Consider the following 22,830-nt stretch of genomic DNA (forward strand, 5'->3'; position numbering starts at 1 on the left):
AAGAAAGAAAGAAAAGAAAGAAAAGAAAAGAAAAATCAAGGCCTGCAGAGATGTGGGGGGGAAGGTGCTTGCCTCCAAGCCTTGCAACCTGAGTACGATGCCCAGACCCCACCTAGAGCTGGAGAGAACCCACTCCACGAAGTTGTTCTCCGACTTCCAAACGTGTGCCATGCATGACACGAGCCTCCCCCTCGCAACATTAAACATTCATTTACTCTCCACAACTGACAAAGATTGTGCTCATTCATTTCAACGGATGACAGACAAATCTGCAGCTTGAGGCTGTTTGGGGATTTGCCCCATGCTGAGACAGGGGCAAAACCAACTCAGGAATCCAACGCAGGAACCCCTGCCTCTTGATACAGGATGCTGTTTACCACGTGAGTTCAGCAGCTGCTGAACACAGTTCAGACAGAGGGTGCACGGTCATTTAGTGCAGCTTCACAAGGTCTCAGTGGCTAGCCTCTGTTTTATAAAGAAATCACTAATTACAGCCAAAGTCTCACAGTTACAGCAAAGAATGTCGAGGTGGAATAATTTTTTTTAAATAATTTTTAAAAATCATTTTATGGGTTGGAGAATTTAGCTAAGGGGTTAAGCAAAGACTGGCGGCGGCGGTGGGATACACTTTTAAATCCCAGCACTCCGGAAGCAGAGGCAGGAGGATCTCTGAGTCCAAGCCTGGTGGTCTACAGAGCGAGTTCCAGGACAGCCAAAGCTACCCACAGAGAAACTCTATGTAGAAAAACCAAAAAAGAAAAAAAATTAAAAAGAAAGAAAGAAAAAGAAAAAAAAAAAAGGTTAAAAGGTTTTCTACTCTTGCAGATGCCCGGAGTTAGCACCCATTTTAGGCAATGCCACCCAACTCCAGCTCCAGGAGATCCAACACCCTCTTCTGATCTCCCTTAGGCCCCTGCACACAGGTGACAGAGACATAAATATAAACAAATCCTTTTTTTAAAAAAAAAAAAAAGTATTTTATCTTTCTGATGCAGACAAGAAAGGGTCTGAGATTTTGGAGCCTCGCAGCTAATTAGTGCTAAGAGTAGACATGAACTCCATCACTATCTAGCGCCTGTTCTCGGACTGTGAAACGTTGAGGAAAAAGCCCAATTCCAAGTGCAGAGAAGGGGGTCCAAGGAGGCGAGGACCGGATTCCCAGAGGGCGGAGCGGGAAGGATGCTGGCTGGCCCCGCCCCGGAGGGAGGGAGTGGGGTGGGGGCTCGGAACCGTTTCTCCGCCGAGCCGCGCGGGGGCGCTGCCCGTCTCCTCGCGCGCCCAGCCCGGCGGCGCCGCCCCCTCGTCTTTTTCCCCCGGCGGAAATGCCGGGGCGATGACGGAAACCCGGAGGGAGGGAAGAGAAAGAGCGAGAGAGCCCGGGCCAGAGCGCGGAGAGGCCTGCGGGCAGCGGGCGGGTGCCGTCGGGCCGGAGCCTCCCCCGAGCCGCGCCGCGCTCCGCGCTCCGAGCCGAGTGCCCTTCGCCGCGCCCCGGGGCGCGTGGCCGGGGCCGGGCGGGGCGGGGCGGGAGCTCCCGGAGGAGGCCGCGGCCCGCAGCTGCCCGCTGGGCTTGGGCGGGGCGCGGGCTGCGCGCTCCGCGGCGGCTCGGTGGTCCCGCCGGGGGCCGGCGGCGGGGGAGGCGGGGGAGGAGGAGGCGGCGGCGGCGGCGGCGGCGGGGACGCGCGGCACGCCGCCATGGACGACAAGGCGTTCACCAAGGAGCTGGACCAGTGGGTGGAGCAGCTGAACGAGTGTAAGCAGCTGAACGAGAACCAAGTGCGGACGCTGTGCGAGAAGGTAGGCGGCCCCGCCGCCCCGGAGGAGGAGGGAGGAGGGGGGGGAGGAGGAGGAGGGGAGGCCCCCCGGGCGCCTGGAGGGTGGGAGGGGGTGCGGGGACCTCCCCACCCCCCAAATACACGGACAACTCTCGTGAAAGTCGTTAACACGGAGACTTGGTTAGCGTGGGGTTGTTCGCGGGTGGACGGGGGTGGGTGGGTGGGTGGGGGGTTCCTTCGCACACCACGGGGTGCATGAAAGCTTTTGTTTGCAGACGAGGTAGGGGGCGTGATGGCAGGCGGACCTGAATCCAGCCCCGGCTGGCTTAGGTGGAGGCAGGTGGCGGCGGTGGCGGTGGCGGTGGCGGTGGCGGTGGCGGCGGTGGCGGTGGTGGTGGTGGTGGCCGGTCTGGGTGCTGAGTGGCTCTTGGGAGAGGGATGGTTTCTTTTTCAGGAAGAAGGCAGCAGGTGTTGCGTTTGGAAACCGGGTTTCCTGGCACCGAGATCACTGGGAGGTGTCCTGTTTATAAGCCGCCACATGACAGAAAGTTACTTCCATTTTTACCGCGTGTGCCCGCCTCCCCCTCCCCTCCCAATCCCCCCATAGCTTGCAGGTGATGGATTGATTGGGTAAAACCTTCTTGATCGTGTTTTCTTACCTTTCAGAAATCCGTATCCATTGATTTATTAACCGCTGGGATTTTTAAGGTCTTATTTTTTCATTCCTCCTTTATATTACGGACTAAATTGCTTCCCTGTATTTTCCTGTTAAAAAGTCCCACGAAAGAGTAAAGAGGATAGTCATTTCAAGCCGTAATCTATATTTTTCTTAGAAGCCGGGATACTACCAAGGGATTTTGTCTGTCTTATTTGTAAGCACTCTCCTTAAGGGTGGGGAGTAATAGCCCATGGTGTGTTTTTCAGGAGTTCGGTGTTGTCCAAGGCCTTTGTATATTGAGTAATTACTTAGCACAAGAGACTTTCTTTCTTCAAATAGAACCGTGAAGAAAATAGTGTTTCCGCCAGTGAAACTGTTTTGCCTCTAGCCTCAGTTACGTTTTATTTTTCTTGTGTGATAACCTGTAATTTCATAAGTCCTCAAAATTAACCCTTTAGATGATCTCTCTCAAGCTCGAGCATCACTGAACTGTCCAGTTTGGAAATTGGCTGAGTCAGTCGGCCTTATTGTAATCGAGACATCCAAAACTGGAGGTGCAAACCAAGAGGCGGCTGAGTCAGTCCAATGTGTGCCTATGACGGTCTGATAATTTTAGGGTACGTCCTTGCAGAAGGTTGTACCGCTGCCGGGAAGTATCACGCTTGAGTCTTAAACTCTCAGGAAACTTTCTGGATCTGTTAAAAAAAAAAAAAAAAAACTTTGGCTTCTCAATAAACTGGATTACCAGTTCATAGCACCATCCGTGTATTTAAGCTGACACCTTAGGCTGTGAGCGAGTGGGTTTTCTTTGCATATCTCCGCTAATTCACAGAGTGTCACCCATCACTTGGTCCTCTGACCCATAGGATGGAGTTGCTGGTGGGAAAAATAGTTGGCTTCACAGCCCTCTTCCAGCATCTGTGTGTGTGTGTGTGTGTGTGTGTGTTTTAGTCCCCATTTTGTAATAGGTTTAAATATTTATTAATTTTTAATTATATGTCTGTGTGCTAAGTGCTGATGCCTGAGGAAGCCAGAGGCGTCATATCCCCTGGAACTGGCTGGCGGTGAGCCGCCTGATGGCAGGCGGGGTCCTGGGAACTCACGAATTCTGGTCCTCTGTAAGAACAGTCCAGGTTCTTACCTGCTGAGCCATCTGGCCGTCCCCTGTTTAAGTTCAGCCTATCAGAATTCAGCTCTGCTCCACAGCTTGCTAGCTTCCGGTTCCTGCATTTCTCATGCCTTATCTGAGGCAGGGATGACACTTAACAATCTTGTGAATGGAAGCTATCAAGAGGCTCCTCAAACAGTCCTGACAGGAAGAGAGCGCTCGGGCAATGCCAAGAGAGTGGGAGAGGATACCTAAGTTTTTCATCTCCTTTCAGATGTCACTCCCCTGGCTTTGGGAAAGATGTGATAATATATGTTAATGAGGCGTCTGGTGATTGTACTTCAAAGGAGATTTTGTGTCTAGTGGTCCTAACCAAAACTTGGTGTATTTCCCTTCATCTTCAGCACCCAAATTACCGGGGTTTACGGCAATGTTGTAAACTAAGCAGCTTTACATCCCAGTTGGTCTCGTGAATACTCTGCCCTTCCAGAGCAAGAACGCAATGTAGGCAGGATGTAACAGAAGTCAAACATTATACAGATCACTTGTGTGTATGTGTGTGTGTGTATATATAATTCCTTTGGCTAGTTTTTTAGGTTTGTCGTTTTTAATTTCTTTTTCCTGTATGTGTGTATGTATGATGTGTTTGTGAGTGCACATGGCGGGGTGGGGGGTTGTCAGAGAACAACTTTGTAGAGAAGGTCCTCTCCTTACACTTTATATGAGTTCTGAGGATCAAATTGGAGTCTCAGGTTTGGGCATCACGCACCTTTACCTGTTGAGCAATTTCTCGGACTAAAAGTTAATAAGTTTTTATAAAGAGCAGGTCTCAGTATGTAGTCCTGCTGCCCTGGAACTCTTATGTAGACCAGGCTGACCTCAAACTCTGCCTGCCTCTGCCTCCTGGGTGCTGGGAATAAAGGTGTGCACCACCATGCTTAGCCCACCAAGTATTTTAATGATGTGCATCTTAGATGTTTTGTAGAAAGTGACGTTGTGTAAGATGTTTTCCCCTAGAAATTAAATTCCTATCCGAATTCAGCTTGTCTGAAACTGAAGCAGCTGAAGTGGACCAGAGTGGTCCTGTAAAGCCCGTAGAGGCCTGTGCTGGGGCGGTGGTGGTGAGACTCACCTTAGTGTCGTGGGTGAGTAGCTGCCAGTGGGGGGCACAGAAGACACGTCTGCCTCTGAAGTTCATTCTGTCGCTGTAAAATAGTGAGGCCTGTCTCTGAGATGACAGAGTCACCATGCTCACCTAGAGTAGCAGTCCAGACTGTGAAGCTAACTGGACTCTTCTGTGGACACCCATACCGCTTCTGGACGGCAGTGTGCACAGCACTTTTAGATGGCGTGCAGGGGAGCTGCTCTTCTCTGTCCAGAACGTTCTGTGACTAGAACTATATTTAACTCTCGTCTTGGGAAGAGTAAAAAAAAATATTTTTGACCTGTTAAGCTTTATTTTATAACTGAAGAATGTTTGTGATGATAATGGGGGGGGGGGAGCTGCTTCCTGTGTTAATTCTTAATCAGAAAACCTGAGACTAGTGTAGAAATCCATGGAAGTTCTAGTAGGGCTGGAGAAATGCTCCACCGTTAAAGGCTAGGCTCACAACCAAAACAGAAGAAATCCATGTGAATTCTACTTTGAATTGATGGTTCTGTTTCATGGCTTTGGCTCCAAAGCCTTAGCATAAGCACACATTTAAGATTAAGTCCACAATGGGAAAGAGCATACACTTGACTTCTGAAGCAGAATTGTGTCACCGTAGGTTAGATCCTCGTGGACATAGAACATATGAATTGAGATAATTGGTTACTCTCTGCATACAACTCTAAACAAAACTTAAAGTGGTTTTAACTGGGTGTGGTGCTCACACCTTTAATTCCAGCACTCTAGAGGCAGAGGTCAGCTTGGTCTCTGTAAAGAGTTCTAAGACAGCCAGGCTACATGGAACCAACCTTGTCTCCCAACCGAAAAACTAAGGTGGTTTTAAGTGCTAAAATCCCTAAGTGGCTGCATAGTGAAACCGTCTCCAGAAACAAAAAAGACGAACAGAAAGACATAACTGGTATGTTCATTTTACTTCGGTTTTTTTACTGGGGTCAGGGTCTCACTATATAGCTCTGGCTGGCCTGAATCTTGCTGTGGTTGACCTCAGACTTTGGGGACTCCACCTGCTTCTGCCTCCCTGAGCACAGAGAGGACAGGTGTGAGACACTGTGCCCCGTGGTAAATTTAGTTCAAAGTTTTATTTGAACAGTTCAGAAACTGCAGAGATGTAGAAAATGTTTCTGACTATACCAAAGAATGGCATGGTCACCGTGGACTAGGAAGTTAAGCTCCAGTGTGCTGACTGAGCAGATCAGCATTTTCCAGCCCATCTAAGCCACTGTCCTTAAACTGGCAGGTAAAGAAATTCACATGAGACCAGCACAGACTAGTGACTAGAAAGTGGACTTTGTAAAATCCGGTGGTTGCTTGACTCTATATGTGATGTGTAAAATATATCTAGGTAGATAACAATATTTACATTATAAAATTTGTTTTCGTTGAGTAGTTTCATATGCAGCGTGTAACTTTTTTTTTTTGGTTTTTCGAGACAGGGTTTCTCTGTGTAGCTTTGTGCCTTTCCTGGAACTCACTTGGTAGCCCAGGCTGGCCTCGAACTCACAGAGATCCGCCTGGCTCTGCCTCCCGAGTGCTGGGATTAAAGGCGTGCGCCACCACCGCCCGGCTAGCGTGTAACTTTTGTTTAAGTCTTCCCTTAGTTTTTGTCGTTTGTTTTGGGTAGTATTGCTGCGGGTTGGTTTTGTAGTACCAGGGATCAAACAGACTAGATTGTCCATCATTGAGACAGTCTGATGGGCTTGGTAAATGAAACCAAATACCAGAAAGAGAATGAGGTTAGAATCACAAGAAATTCACATCTCTGTTGAGGAAATTTTAGTTGCTTTGAATTGATTTTCTTTACATTCTTAAGTAAATGTAATGAAATATAAACCTAGTCTAGGTTGTTGAAAGTAACTTAAATGAGGGCTGGAGAGATGGCTCAGCAGTTAAGAGCACTGACTGCTCTTGCAGAGACCAGGGTTTATTCCCAAAACCCACGTGTCAACTTATAACCATCTGTAACTCCAGTCCCAGGGGATCCAATGCCCTTTTTTGGGTACCAGGCACACGTGGTGCATAGACATGCAGGCAGAACACTCATAAACATAAAGTAATAAATCTAAAAACAAAAATTGTTTCAAGTAACTTATATGAAAACACCTTTTTTTTTCTTGTATTATTATTAGCGATCAAATGTTACCTTTCCCTAACATTACTTTTCAAGTCTGTTGGTGGTGGCGGTCATACTAACCTTAGGAAGGAGGTCTGTATAGTACAGATTGTTCCCTTTCTAGGAAGGGACTTGGTTTGTATCTTTTGTAATTTATAATAATCTCCCATCCGTGTTTTTTTAATATTCTACAAATTTATTTGGATGTAGAGGCTGTGTGTGTGTGTGTGTGTGTGTGTGTGTGTGTGTATGTGTATAGCTATGAGAAGTCAGAGGTCAACTCCCATCACCATGTGTTGTTTTTTAGATTGATTTTATATTTATGTGTATGCATGTTGTGCCTGTATGTATGTCTATGTACTATGCATGTGTCTAGTCCCTGTAGAGGTCACAAAAGGCCATTGGATCCCCAGGAACTAGAGATACAGACGGTTGTGAACCACCATGTAGGTGCTGGAAAGTGAACCCAGGTCCCCACTGATCCATCTCTTTAGCGCTGCTGTAGACTGTTAGAACATCATATAAGACTGTTTAGGGGATTGCCTGTTCCACATTTTCCTCTCTGTGAATTTGCCCAGAGTTAGAGATGTACATTGAAGCAGTTCATTCATGTGTAGAGGGGAAGCATCGTAGCCTTCGGGTAATGCTATGGCAGTGGGCCACCTGTTGGCAGTAGGGGGTGTGACAGACTTGAATACACGGTAGACCCAAGACTATTTCTTAAATGGATGAAAAAGGCAGTGAATGGCTGGCATACTCGAATAGAGTGTTTGCAGTAGTAATTCTGGCTACCAAGTCATATCTCTACGAACTGCGGTCTTTTTTGTTTTGGGAGACAGGGTTTCTCTCTCTGGCTGTCCTGGAGCTTGCTCCGTAGACCAGGCTGACGTCAAACTCAAGAGATCCGCCTGGCTCTGCCTCCCAAGTGCTGGGATTAAAAGCGTGCACCACCACCGCCCGGCCCCAACTGTGGTCTTAAACCACAGTCTACACTACAGCTTTAAATTTAGTCTTATCTGTGTCCCAGAAATAATCAAATTTCTGTTGCTACATCATAGTAAAAACTGGAGAATTACATTCTTAGAACTGCTGATGACTTTTTGTGCATACGTTAGGAGTCCATGCATAATTCTCAGGTGTTTGTACTAGATTGAATAACTGCATCGGTCTAGGACTGCCTGCCTGACTTGTTGTTAGAATAAACCCTCAGTTAACGGTGTGCACGCGCACTAGCCCTCACAAGCATTTTCAATAATCAAGTGGTAATGAGAACATACTTTATTACACAACTAAGAATCAACCCTCAGAGCACTTCAGTTGGGGTTGTTTTTACATTATAAGTGGGAAAGATAGGAGTTGATGCTTTAGAGATGCAGGCCCCTGGATACCGCATCCAACAGGTATGAAGACCTTAGGTCATGCATACATTAGCACTGGGAAGAGAGCCTTTGCTTCCTTTCTTTCTAACTAATCACGGGCCAATTGAGGGAAAGAATCAGTTCCACTCTCCCGGGGAGCCACTGGCCTCATCTCAGCAGCTTTTGTTGGAAGATTTGAATGAAAAGACTATGCAGAAATACGAGGCTAGCTCTCCAGTCAAAATCAGCCTGAAAAATGTAGAGCACTGTACACAGATCACTGCTGATGGAATAGAGTTGTCACTGCTGAGAGCTACTTCAAAATAAAAGGATGAGGTAGGGATGTGGCTCAGTGGGAGAGCACGTGTCTGGAATATTCAATAACTGGGCTCTTTGGATCCTTTACCAGCAAGAGGGGAGGCAGCTGGGTGTATCCAACTGGCTTAGGTCAGACTGAGGGTACAGTAACTTGATTTACAGTGGTTTTCAACTGTTAACCCTCCGTTGATTGATTGGGTGGAAAATGCATGCCACAGCGTGACATCCACAGTGTGACATCCATGTGGAGGTCGGGGACAACTTTGAGGTGTCAGCTCTTCTTCCACTGTGTGATCAGGGGATCGAATCATCATCAGGCTTGGAGGCAAGTGCTTCAGCCCGACAAGGCATCGCTCCAGCTCCCAGTTTTTGTAGGGTTTTTTTTTTTTTTGTTTTGTTTTTTTTGTTTTTTTTGGAGCTGAGGACCGAACCCAGGGCCTTGTGCTTGCTAGGCAAGTGCTCTACCCTGAGCTAAATCCCCAACCCCTAGCTCCCAGTTTTAGTCTTACTGCAGTTTTGTTTGTCCTGGCAAGATCCTGAGTCAGTACTGTGGATCACTACAGTAGAATATTGAGTTGCTAGAGAGAAGTGTGGAGTTAATAGTCTTTAGAGAAAATGGAACCCTGTGAGCCAGGCAGCCCTGTGGAAGTGGAGGCAAGGACTCGGAAAGGAGTGTGAGGTCATCCTCTGCTAAAGTGAGTTGGAATGTAGCTGGCAATGATCTTACTAATCACTTCCTAGTCCGTTCTAGTTGACAGTTGGGTCGCAGCCGTGGTGTAGCTCTTGAAAGGCTCTGTTGATTGCTTTTCTCATTCTTACTGCCCTCTGCTAGGTGCTTCCTGTGCTTAGCATGCACTAATGCTTGGGCTTTGTCTGCCCGACCAGCTGTGAGGACTCAGTCTGTGATGGGCAGCAGCAGTTTGACAGCAGGCTGGTTTTTCTGGCTGTAGGAAGTAAGTGCTCTAGTTCCCGTCCGGTCCGATGCCTTCTTGCAGCATATTCAGCAATGGTTTGGTTTTGTTTTTAAGCTTTTTTTTTGTATTAAACAGATGATCACGTGGTTTTGTGACTTGGCTTTTTCACTCATATGTCAAACTCGAGTTAAAAGTTGTTATTATTGCCGGGCGGTGGTGGCGCACGCCTTTAATCCCAGCACTCGGGAGGCAGAGCCAGGCGGATCTCTGTGAGTTCGAGGCCAGCCTGGGCTACCAAGTGAGTTCCAGGAAAGGCGCAAAGCTACACAGAGAAACCCTGTCTCGAAAAACCAAAAAAAAAAAAAAAAAAAAAAAAAAGTTGTTATTATTATTAAAAATTAGTATTCCGTTGTCTGGACAGACTATGCTTATTTTCGTGAGTGTCTAGAAGAGAAGTTCCCTTTTCCAATAGTGTAGTGTTAACTAGTGGTTAGTTTGTCACATACAGCAGAAAGCCCAAAGCAGTAGAGGTTTAAACAAAGTAGGAGCTGGTTGTTTCTGTGACTGAAAATCCCAGGATTGAAGGATGCTTTGGACCATGATCACGTTAAGCTCTTGTTTTACCAGTGAGCTGCACATCAGACCCCAAGAGTCAGGCGTTTACTCCTAAAAACGTACAGAACTGGCAGTGTAGCTCAATAGGTAGAGTGCTTGCCTGGCATGCACAAAGCCCTGGTTCAGTCTACAACACTGTAAATACGGAACATGATGTACATATTTATAACCCAGGTGTTTGGGAGGTAGAGGCAGGAGGATTATCTGTTACATAGCAATTTTTAGGCTAACTTTGCCTGCATGAGACCCCCATCTGAAAAAAAAAAAAAGATCTGAATTTTAAAACTTGGAACAAATAGAACTTACGTTATGAATGCAAAAATAACCGAAAATTACTGGTATTTATCACGTTAGTAAGGCAGTAGGTGATAATGGGGGTCACGGCCAGGTGAGTACTTACACTGTAACTTGAAAGAGCTTCCTGGGGCTAGAGGGGTGTTTGCTCACAATTGTGAGAACCAGAGTTCAGATTATGGCATCCATGTCACAGGCTCAGAGTCACGGACACCTGTCATTAGCTCTGCATGATCTGACCATGTCTGAACGCCTCTAGGCACACACGTTCATATACACTCACACAGACAAAAGGAAATAGGAATACATGCTTTTAAAAAGGAAAGAACTTCCTTGGCAAAGGCAGGCTACTAAAACCCTCCTCCAAAGTCTCCTAGATGGGGTGATAATCTGAACACTTGGGAAGGTTAGGCAGAAACATCTCCATCAAGTTTAGGCCAGCCTGGACTACGTGGGTCATTGTTTTGAAGTAGGATTTAACTAAGGAAAGGGTCTCCTCACTAAAACTAAGGCTGCTCTGGAGCACATTGAGTGAACGCTCTGTTCGGCACACACTGAGTAGATTATGAAGGAAGAGAAATAGTGTCATCTCTGGATGGAAAATCTAGGAGAGTTTGCGAGTATCGAACTAGACCTAAACAGTAACAAAATTAACACTAAATGTGTGTTCAAGCTTAATGAGATATTAAGAAATATTGGCTAGGGTGTGGCTCATTGGTAGATTGAGTACTTTTTAGTGTGTGTGACACTCTGGGTTAGGTCTTTAGCAACACACACACACACAGACATATAGGAAAGGAACTTAAAACATGAAAGTATTAGACTTGACTTTAAAAATCCTAGCATTGTGTCAACTAAAAATTACCGTGGACTATAGTCGCCCATTGCTTGAATGCTTAGGTTATGTTCTGAGAAGTTCATCATTAGGCAATTTTACCATAGGAATGAGAAATGCAGATATGCGAGGTTGCTGTGGGCAGAATTCAGCATACTGTTTCACACAGCTTTTTAAAATACCACAGGAATACCCTAACAAAAAAAGTACATGAACAGTTACTTATACTACAGCTATAGTGTATATGAAATTGCATGCGCTACACTTTCTATACATCTGGTCACACAGTAGATTTGATTTTTATACCAGCGTTACTTCAAAACGTAAGTAACACATTAACCATGTTAGAACAGCTCTGACACTGTCATCCCTGTAGTATAAGGTTGGCCATGACGTCATTAGGACGGTAATAACTCTGTCTAGCAGCAGCAACACAAGTCAGTAGAAGCCATCATGAAACTTGGGAAAATGAATCTGAGTAAGTAGTGAGATACGTATTTGTCATGGAAATAAATGTTCTTGTAGCACGAATCTCAAAAGATCTTATTAATAAAAACAAACCTGGAGCCAGGTATTGGGGTGAATCCTGGAAGATCAGAGAAGCAGAACAAGCCACAGCCACCTCATCTCGCCAATTCCTCAGCTGATCCTGTTTCCTCAGACTGGAAGCTTCTGTGCCCTTATCCAGAATGAATCTCAACTGAACTGCTGCTCAAAAGCCTAAAAGCTTAACCGACTCTAGTTCCTGATTTTCTCGCCTTATATACCTTTTTGCTTCCTGCCATCACTTCCTGGGATTAAAGGCTGTTTCTGGTGTGGCTTTGAACTCACAGAGATCCAGACGGATCTCTGCCTTCGGAATGCTAGGATTAAAGGTGTGTGTGCCACCATTTTCTGGCCTCTATGTCTGTCTAGCAGCTGTTCTGTTCTCTGACCCCAGATAAGTTTATTAAGGTGTACAATATATTGGGGAACACAATATCACCACAGGTTTTCGTTTAGTTTAGTTTAGTTTGGGTTGTTTTTTTTTTTTTTTTTTTTTTTTTTTCTTTTAGGAGTGGCTTGTTGGTTTTTCGAGACAGGGTTTCTCTGTGTAACTGCCCTGGCTGTCCTGGAACTCAACTTGTAGGCCAAGCTGGCCTCGAACTCAAAGAGATCCACCTGCATCTGCCTCTGGAGTGATGGGATTAAAGGCATGCATCACCACTGCCCGACTGGTTTCGGGCTTTTTGAGATAAATCTTACTGTGTACGGATGGCTGGCTAGAGCTGGCTGTTTAGACCTGACTAGTCTAGAACACATACATGTGGTTCCCACACAAAAGTGGAGCTTTTCGTTACCCTCAGAAGCCCCCCACCCTCAGCTGTTGTTTCTGAATCTGATCCTCCACTGTCCTGAGTGCTAAGGAGCCTTAGTCTGCTTTCTGCCTGTCTCTTCTGGACACGAGGATAAGTGAAGTCATGCATCATATGACCATTTGTTTCTGGCTTCTTTGACTTAAAGCATAGTATTGTCAAAATCATAGCACATACCAGTGCGGTTTTGTTTTTGTTGTCGTTGTTGATTTTTTTTTTTATAATGAATCTTTTTTTAAAGGTTTATTTATTATGTATACAGTGTTCTGTCTGCATGTTTGACTGCATGACAGAAGAGGGTATCAGATCTCATTTTAGATGGTTGTGAGCCACCATGTGGTTGCTGGGAATTGAACTCAGGTCCTCTGGAAGAGCAGTCGGTGCCCATAACCTCTGAGCCATCTCTCCAGCCCGTTGTTGTTGTTTTTTAGGTTATTTAATGCTCTCAGTCTGGTTGGGTGTGCTATGTTATATCAATTCATGACTTAATGGGCATTTGAGAACTTTGTACTTTTTTGCCTATTAACCCTTGCTGTACCTCCAGAGGACCCGAGTTCAGTTCCCAGTGCTCGTGTCTGGCACCTTACAACTACCTGTAACTCCAGCTCCAAGGGATCTGATGCCTCCTCTGGTTTCCAGACACAAGTAAATAAAAAGTAAAAATAAATCTTTTAAGCACAAGAATAATGCTGCATGGATAATTGAGACACTTCCATTTCGATTCCTATCGGCATAACATCAGGGATCCGAGTCGTCTACGTCCTTGTAGACATGTCATTGCCGGTCTTTGCTGTTGTAGCCATGAGTGGAGGGCGGGGAGGTCTCTTTGTGGGGGTTTGTAGCTCTGGCTGTCCTGGAACTCACTCTATAGACCAGGCTGGCCTTGAACTCACAGAGATCCGCCTGCCGCTGCCTCCCGAGTGCTGGGATTAAAGGCGTGCGCCACCACCGCCCGGCTGGGTTATTTTATTTTTATAAGGTATACTTCCAAGTGATTTTCCCCAGATTTTCTTTCAGTGAGTAAGAAATGCTGTTAAATGTGTAACTGAATCTTTTTAATTGTTGGTTTTCCTTTTCCAACAGGCTAAGGAAATTTTAACAAAAGAATCAAATGTACAAGAGGTTCGCTGTCCTGTTACTGTCTGTGGAGATGTGCATGGCCAATTCCATGACCTTATGGAACTCTTCAGAATTGGTGGAAAATCACCAGATACAAACTATCTCTTCATGGGTGACTACGTAGACAGAGGTTATTACTCTGTGGAGACTGTGACTCTTCTTGTAGCATTAAAGGTATGAGTAAGCATTAAAGGGGCAGCTTCAAATTAGGTCAGAGGCAGACTGTTGGTGTTGCATGTGTCCTCTGTTTGATTTCGTCTGTTTAGCTGAAATAATAGTTGGCTTTGCATCTTTTAAAGAGAGATAAAAATCAGTGCATTAAACTTGCATCACTTCAGAGAAATGTGTAACTCATTTGGGCCATCCATAACTGAACTCCGTGAATTATATTTGATTTAAGTACTTACTACCCTTCAGGTGGACTCATTAAGCAAGTCTGTAATCCATGCCATGAAAAGTCCATTGTTCTTGACTTTCTGTTCTCCCTGCCCTGCACTCAGTGCTTCCTACTTGAGCCTCGGGAAGCGGAGCCTTTCCTCCGCCTGCTTGTTCTGCCCGATGAAATCTCCTTCAGCTCTTCCGTGTTCTGTCTTGTGTTCCCCTGTTCCCAAAGTCTTCATTAATTCCTTAGTGGAGTCGAACTCATTAAACTCTGTGGCTCTCCTTTGTAGTCTGCTCTTAATTTACCTGCTTGTAGATCATAGCAAAAACTTCTCACCGCAAAGAATATTTTTATTCATTGCTCTAGACTTTGCATTCTTTCTTTATCCAGTTCCACACAAGATTACTCTAGCCACTTCCTCCATGTGCCTCCTGCCCAGACTCAACAAATGCTTGGGAGTTTTGGATTTCAGAGAATTTTCATGTTCGTAATGAGATAGATGTCTATAGTAGGGACCCAAGTCTAAGCATAAAATCCATTTGTTTCATTTATGTCCTTAATTTAAGTTAATTTACAAATAGACAGAAGAACTATTTAAAGAAATGAATTTGAGGTTAAAACTAACACAATACTGGTGATTATGATTGTACCACAAGTTTCTTTTCCTTTTCTTTCAGGTGCGCTATCCAGAGCGCATTACAATATTGCGAGGAAATCATGAAAGCCGACAGATCACCCAAGTGTATGGCTTTTACGATGAATGTCTACGAAAGTATGGAAATGCCAACGTCTGGAAATACTTTACAGATCTCTTTGATTATCTTCCACTTACAGCTTTAGTAGATGGACAGGTGTGTATGGGTGTGACTGTGTCTTACAGAAGGAGGTTAAACGTGGGGAAATATCTACTATTGGGAACTTGGGATCTGTATTTACAAGTTATGTTTAAGTTTCTGACTTTGTTGTTTAAAATGGTGCTGGGGGTTGAACCTGGGGGCCCAGTGTCTGGTGAATGCTAGGCAAGTGCCCTGCCACTGAGCCACATCCCCGTGGTTTGGTTAGTCTGGTCTTGGGGGTGGGGTGGGGAGGGCATATGCGTGTTTTGGAGGCGGTCTCACTAAGCTGCCCAGGCTCAGACTCGCTGGACCAGCATAGCTTACTAGTGTAATTCTCTTGCCTTAGGCTCCCAAGTTGCTGGGACACCAAGCCCTGCTTGCTTTCCCTGGCCTGGAAGTCTTCTGGCCAAAGAAGATAGGTGCCAGTGTTAGGCTAGTGTAAATAAATGCCGGTCTTTGGGTGTATATAGGAATTAGTAACACAAGATGTTTTTGGAAATTGTGTCTATATTACTCTGTCTGCTGGTTCTCATTAGTAACTTCATTCCTGTGTATTTTCACAGTAACTACAAGTATCATAGTGTGTATCTTGTTTATCAAAGGGTAGTCTGTTTCCACCGTATTGAGGCATGCATAAGACATTATACAGGTTTCCGGGTTCAGTGTTTAGAGGCTTCCTGGTGAGCTGGTTCAAATCCATATATAAAGCATACAGTAAGACCCTGCAGTTTTAAATGATAAAAGCCCAGTGCCCTTGAAGGTGTAATAGATACTCTTTGGCTTGCTGGTTTGAATAAATTTGATTATAACAATCCACATTTTCCCAGCCATGATTTTGGATACTGCAATAATTAAAATGACAATCCTTGGCCTGTACTTGCTAACTTTAATGAAAGCCTAAATTTATAAGGTGTTAAATTTTAATTAAAATTTAAATTTTTCAAGCAGTAGTCTTTATTGGTCTTAAAGTAATGAACAAACTATTTTAGAAAGATAGTGTTAATAGTAGTGATAGTGTATCTGATTTTGAAACTTGGAATATACATTGGTACAGCTCTGAATGTATTTCTCACACCCACCAGCATTCCTCAAACTCCTCAGTCTTTGCCAGCACACACATACCCCATGTGACAGGTCATCATTTATGAAGTACTATCACTGGAAGACATATCACCTCAGAAGTCCAGTAGAAAAACAAATAGGTATACAGAGTCAGAGTCCTGAAAGGGAATGACAAGCTTAGGATATATTTATTTATATATATATATATATATATATATATATATATATATATATATATATGATGGATTTTTTTTTTTTTTTAATTTTACACTGACTATGCTGTATTACGGAGAGGGCTAGCTACAGTCATGTAGATCTATAACCCTAGCATCCAAGAGCTTCAGGCAGAATTGATGAATTCTAAGCTAGCCTGGGCTACATACTTAGCATGACCCTGTCAGTCAATAAGTAAGAAACTGTTCACTAAAATGTTCATTATTCTCTTTGATTCAGTCTTCAGAGGATAGTCCTGAGAAAAGTTTCTAAAAACTTGTCATTTTATGTCCGAAGTCCTAGCAGTTCACTGCCTATAGTAAGAGGAACTGCAGACTACTGGGAAGGTGGCCCAGGGGGTAAACATTTTCTTCTGATGTATAGACAGATGAAGTACTTGTTTTGCAAGCACGAAGACTGGAGCTCAGATCCCAGCACCCAGGGAGGGCACGGTGCCCACCTGTGACCTCTCTCCCAGTAATGGCATTCCCAGAGCCAGCTAGCTGCCTAGCCAAGTAAGCAGACTCTGGCTTCAAGTACCTGCCCCAGGAATGGAGAGTGATGAAGACATGCAGTACCAACCTTGGGTCTTGCATATACGTGTGCACCCACTAACATGTAGACCTGCATATGTGTGCATACTGCATACAGTTAACAGGAAGAGGAGTGTGCAGGAGAAATGACTCAGTGAGTACAGTGTAAGGAGAGAGCAAACTCCCAAAAGTTGTCCCTTCCCCTCTATTAGATGTGTCTCTACACACATCACACACACACATCAAAAGTAATTGAAGATGGCAGACTGTATAGAAAATAACCTGCCAATGTGGTAATGTACTCAGTAAATCTCAGGAAAACTAAAAGCCTATTGCAATCAGTGACAGGAACCAGAGGATGTTGATGTTTGACAGAAACACAGTTTTATACATCAGGAGTACTCGGCAGAAAAGTGACTGGTGAGGAGGGTGAAGATCCTGTTTATCAACAGCACTGACTAGAACGCCTGTGGGGCGAGGGCGAGGTGGCTGCACTGCTCAGTGGTAGAGCATGCAGAAGGCCCCCACACCCCCAGGACCACAAGGGAAGCAAAGGAAGCCCCTGCACCCCGGTACTGTAGAGGCTGCTGCTGCTGGCGGTCTACTCTGCTCTGCACTGCAGTTAACAAGTTTTTCAGTTTATACTGTTTTGGGGGGGCAGCAGGGGCAGGGTGGGGGGAGGGGAGCTGTCAGGGCTGACATTTACAACCACTACTTACTCTTCATTAATTTAGCAACTATAAAAATATTTTTTTTTTCTTCTCAATTTATAAACAGATATTCTGCCTCCATGGTGGCCTCTCTCCATCCATAGATACACTGGATCATATAAGAGCCCTGGATCGTTTACAAGAAGTTCCACATGAGGTAAATTTGGTGGTTTTGTTTTAACAAAAAAATATAATCACATGTGGTAAGGCTAAGCATAACTGCTAATAATTCATAATGCATATCCATTCTCCCTGACCAGGGCCCAATGTGTGATCTCTTATGGTCAGATCCAGATGACCGTGGCGGATGGGGTATTTCACCACGTGGTGCTGGCTACACCTTTGGACAAGATATTTCTGAAACATTTAACCATGCCAACGGTCTCACACTGGTGTCTCGCGCTCACCAGCTTGTAATGGAAGTATGTACTTTTCCTTCAGAATTACCTTTAATCTCATGGTGTGTGCATCTATAAGGCTTCATGACTGGGGATGTAGGAGATATATCCTCATTACCAAATGAAGGAGGAATCTGAATTTACCTTTGGAAGTAAGAAAGCTGCTACCTCCCCAGAGCAAAATTATCATTCAGTTTTTAAATTGAGACATAAAAGTTGTGAAAATAGTACCACAAGTTTTTTTATATTCTTTGCTCAAATTCCTAAAGTGTAAGTATCTTAAGCATATGTATCTGCGCGCCTTCTTTCTCCTCTCCCCCCCACACTTTACTCTCTTCTCATCTGTTTGAATAGCCCTGACAAATGCTCCTTACCCCCAAAGCTCCCAGGTACATTTTGCTAAAGCCATTATCTTTTGTAATCAGTATTTCAGTCAGAACGTTTCCATTGGTATACTCCTACCTAAATACTTGAGTCAGATTATTGTAACAAAGTTTAATTTTTGCAGTGTGTATAACATTTCAGGTTACAAGTATTGTTCAGATTTTATGTGCTCTTGATGTTTTGAAATGACCAAAGTTTTGTTTTCTAAGAAATAGCTTTCTAGCCGGGCGGTGGTGGCACACGCTTTTAATCCCAGCACTCGGGAGGCAGAGCCAGGCGGATCTCTGTGAGTTTGAGGACAGCCTGGGCTACAGAGTGAGTTCCAGGAAAGGCTCAAAGCTACACAGAGAAACCCTGTCTTGAAAAACCAAAAAAAAAAAAAAAAAAAAAAAAAAATTCTAAATCTGGGCATGTTGGGTGCTTGTACTCCCAATATTCAGGAGGCCAAAGCAGGGGGGTCATGAGTTTCAGGCCAGCCTAGGATATATAAGGAGACACTCTTAAATAAAGTCCCCTTGGTAGGGGCTGATGGTTCAGCAGTTAAGGACACAATCTGCTCTTCCAGAGACTTCTCAGTAGAGACTTAACTAATGTTCCTTATGGTTATGGAGTTATCCCATGCATGCTTGAGATGCACACTGTAGAATGATGTATCCTTAGTGCTTTGTATCCAGGAGGTTTGAAGTCTGTCCCACTGCTGGTTATAGTGACTGGTCACTTAGTTGCAAGCAGCTCCTGTTGTATTGTAACTACTAAAGGGATAAAAGAGAACACAGTCCTTCTAAATCAGCAAGGAATGCCTTTAAGAGGGTGGAAATAAACTTCACCAGCCCAGAACAGGCAAGGAGTGGTGTAGGAGCGTGAATAAGAACACGTCCATGGAGTGACATTAAACCTCATTATAATTATATAATCATAAATGTCAATGGTGACTGGATATATTTTTTTAATGTAATGACTAAGACTTTTGCTTTCCTAAAAGTCAGAGACTCCCAAATTAGAAGATAATCAAATTTCAGTTATTATTTGAGACAAAACTAAAACATACTTAACATCACAAATTAAAGGATGGAAATGGTATGTTGTGAACCAAATAGATAATTACCAAACATAGCCTGTGAAGTGAGTGAGAGGCTCTGGTGTAGGTGACCCTTAGGGATTATTGAAGTCATTACTGATAAGCATTGGCTCAGCTCTCCAGGAGAGCCTACTCAAGTGCGGTTTGCCTAATACTACCTTCAAGATTGATATAGCAAACTTTGGAAGCCAGGTACTTTCTGTCGTGTCTCAGCACTTGGGAGGCTAGGGCAATTGTAAATTTGAGACCACTGTGACCTAAATAGCAAGATTCTTTCTCAAAAAAAGAACAAAAGAAAACCAAAAAATGCACACGCGCGCGCGCACACACACACACACACACACACACACACACACACACACCCAAATAAATAAATAAATAAATGGCAGAGTTTATGAGGGAAAATGGGGAGATTACCATCTTTGTCTGAGAAGTTCAGTGTAGCCCTAAGCCGGGATCCTAAGTATAGGTTAAGAAAAGCTCCATGGTTACTGAGAAGTAGAACAGGAATCTTGGACCTAAGAGTTGTACAGTATTCTGAGCAGGTGCATAAACTGTTAGATCATAGAGGTAACTTGACTACATAGCCACAGATGTACTTAGGATCTGAGCTGAGTCAAGACTGAACTTGGTAATGAAACAATGACCTCCTTACTGTTGCAGGGTTATAATTGGTGCCATGATCGGAATGTGGTGACCATTTTTAGTGCACCCAATTACTGCTACCGCTGTGGAAACCAGGCTGCTATCATGGAATTAGATGACACTTTAAAATATTCTTTGTAAGTAACATTACATTTTCATTGTATGCAGTCACTTTTAGAGGGAAAAGTAACTATTGAAAAACAGAGTTAGGGCTGGAGAGATGGATCAGCAGCTCAGAGCACTTGCTACAGTCATGAGGACTGGAGGTCAGATCCCACAAATACCTGTAACTCCAGCTCCAAGGGATCCAGCACCCTCTTCTCTGTAGATATGTGTACATGTGTGCACATACACTGAATCATATACACATATGCTCACATGAATAAAAATCTTTTTAGAATGAAAAACACTAAAGAGTTCTGTTTATGAGATGATAGAACATGGAATATGTAAACCCTCTTCCCAAACATTTAACTTGAGAATTGTTTTCTTTTGATGTGCTGTACATGCAACCACGGCCTCATACATGCCAGTTCATTGCTGTGCCATTGAGCTACATGCCCAGCCCAGAAAAATATGATTTACACTTTATTGACATTTTCCCAAGAGCTTACAGGTAATGGGAAAACATTTAACCTTAAGAGATCTTAAGCCAGGTGTGGTAGTGCACATATTTGATCCTAGCACTCAGGAGGCAGTTTTAGACCAGTCTGGTCTAGGGAGTGAATTCCAGAACAGCCAGGACTACATACAAATACCCTCAGAAAAACAAACAAATTAACAAGAACTCAGACAGAGAAACCTGTCCATTATAACTATTAGAGACTTGCATTCCTCTCCTTACCCCCACATTACTCTTACAGAAACTACCCCAGGGGACAGGGGAGATGGTTTGGTGGTTAAGAGGACAGGCTGCCCTTGAGAGGATGCAAGTTTAATTCCCAGCATCTCCATGGCAGCTCACAACCATCTGTAATTCCAGTTCTAAGAGATACCTCTTTGAGCACTGGCACTCATAGCACAAAATTAAAACTTATCTTAAAAAGTTTAAAGTAGGGCGGTGGTGGCGCACGCCTTTAATCCCAGCACTCGGGAGGCAGAGCCAGGCTGATCTCTGTGAGTTCGAGGCCAGCCTGGACTACCAAGTGAGTTCCAGGAAAGGCACAAAGCTACACAGAGAAACCCTGTCTCGAAAAAACAAAAAAAAAAAAAAAAGTTTAAAGTAATAAAACATGTACTACTGGAGAATGGGTCCCCATAGGCCCCTATTTACCTAGCATACATGAAGCCCTGGGTTCAAGCCCAGCACTATGTAAACTGGCCATGTGATGCAGATCTATAACACTAGTATTCAGGGCTCAAGGCCAATCTGGGATACAGGACACCTTATTTCAAAAATCCAAAAAAGAAAAAAAAAAGTAAATAAAACATTTGCTGTGCATTCTAACACATGCTTGCCTAAGACCCTAGCACTTACGAGGGAGAGGCAGGGAGATCAGGAGTTCAGAGTGGGCCTTACTGTGAGTTTGGGGCTACTCTAGGCTACATGAAACCTTGTCTCAACAGCAACAAAAATTTAAAGTAAAATACTTTCCTCACAGTTATGAAATCTGTGTGTCTGCCTATGGTTACATCCTTCAGGACTGCTTGGAGAAGGAAAATACAAGTGGGGTTGATCTCAAGAACACAGAGTTGGTTCAGAATACGAAAATGAACCAGAAAAAGTCAATAACTGGTGGTTTTAACAGACAGAAAAAGCACTTGATAAAATTCAATGTTCTTTAAATAAAGTCAGCAAACTCTTCACAGAGGAAGCTTACTGTGCCTGAAGACAGGTACACTCACCCTGATTTAACATCGTGATGGAGAGGATCAGCACTGATCCTAAGGCCCTTCAGATGATAACAGTGTCACGAGTCTTTTCCACCAGGCGCTAACAGCAGTGTTGTCTAAATTTTCCCCATAGCTCTGTGCAGTGAAGTGATTGATCACCTGTAGTGAGGTGCTCAGGGTTATTCCAGTCACGTGGAAGGCAGTAGTAGCAGGAGGAGACAAAAAAAGAGGGCTTTGTCTATTCAGTGTCTTCCTGGCTCACTTGCTGACTCATTGTCTTTGTCATTTAGTCTTCAGTTTGACCCAGCACCTCGTCGTGGAGAGCCTCATGTGACCCGGCGTACCCCAGACTACTTCCTATAACTTCCTCCCCAGGACCTTTCTTTGTATGTGGAAGTATACCTGGCTTTTTAAAATATATATATATATTTAAAAACAACAGTTATCTATGTGTTTCTGTAACAAATTGTGATATGTCTTGACATTATAAACTACATCATGGACCAAACGTGCCATACTAATGATGAGCGTTTAGCACAATTTGAGACTGAACTTATTACACTGTGTTCTAGATCAGTCTGCCTGCTGTGTTGTAGGAACCATTCTTCTTGGCTGGTTAAGCAAAAGGGGTCACTGACTGCTTCATCTCCTCTGTGCTTGGAAATTTAGTTACAGTGTTTAACTGGCATGGATTAATAGAGTCGGAGTTTTATTTTTACGATTTCACAGCTGACTTCCACTAATTCATTACCCTTTATTTTATTGAAATGTATAACTAACTGAAGAAGAGATTCTTGGGAGTATGTTGTCATAACATTAAAGAGATTTCCTTTCATTTGATCTAAATTAGTGTTTGATGTTGATCTGCATATTTCTGTATATTTGTCCTGACAGTGCTTGCATCCTGTTTGGTGTACTGAAAAAATAAACTTTGCAACGTAAACAAGAATACTGTGATACGCATTTAATGGAAGCATTGCCATTTTAAAACTTGATACAAATACCTAAGACTGCAGTTGGTTGGTTTTCATTTCCTTTTGGCTTTTGAGGTGATCTGGAATAGTCCCAGATGACCTTGACTCCTTGGTTCTCCTGCCTCTACCTCCCAAGTGCTAGGACTAGGTGTGGG

The 22,830-nt window shown here is 44.0% G+C and overlaps 1 protein-coding gene across 1 annotated transcript; it reads left to right on the top strand.

The window, feature by feature from the left end:
- Positions 1–1,617: 1,617 nt before the first annotated feature.
- On the top strand, positions 1,618–22,650 carry Ppp2cb (protein phosphatase 2 catalytic subunit beta). The gene is made up of 7 exons (XM_059244345.1): positions 1,618–1,794; positions 13,592–13,801; positions 14,687–14,860; positions 17,431–17,520; positions 17,624–17,785; positions 19,887–20,005; positions 21,992–22,650. The coding sequence occupies exons 1-7, from the start codon at positions 1,693–1,695 to the stop codon at positions 22,062–22,064; spliced, it is 930 nt and encodes a 309-aa protein (XP_059100328.1). The 5' UTR covers positions 1,618–1,692; the 3' UTR covers positions 22,065–22,650.
- The last annotated feature ends 180 nt before the right edge of the window (positions 22,651–22,830 follow it).

This window comes from Peromyscus eremicus, chromosome 17 (genome assembly GCF_949786415.1).
Source record: "Peromyscus eremicus chromosome 17, PerEre_H2_v1, whole genome shotgun sequence".
NCBI classification, from domain to species: domain Eukaryota; kingdom Metazoa; phylum Chordata; class Mammalia; order Rodentia; family Cricetidae; genus Peromyscus; species Peromyscus eremicus.

What these genes read in the sequence shown, in the direction of transcription:
- Ppp2cb (XM_059244345.1), top strand. Translation starts at nt 1,693, where the DNA reads ATGGACGACAAGGCGTTCACCAAGGAGCTGGACCAGTGGGTGGAGCAG. An exon ending in CAGCTTTAGTAGATGGACAG is followed by an intron (nt 14,861 to 17,430) that starts GTGTGTATGGGT and finishes ATTTATAAACAG; the next exon opens with ATATTCTGCCTCCATGGTGG. An exon ending in TACAAGAAGTTCCACATGAG is followed by an intron (nt 17,521 to 17,623) that starts GTAAATTTGGTG and finishes CTCCCTGACCAG; the next exon opens with GGCCCAATGTGTGATCTCTT.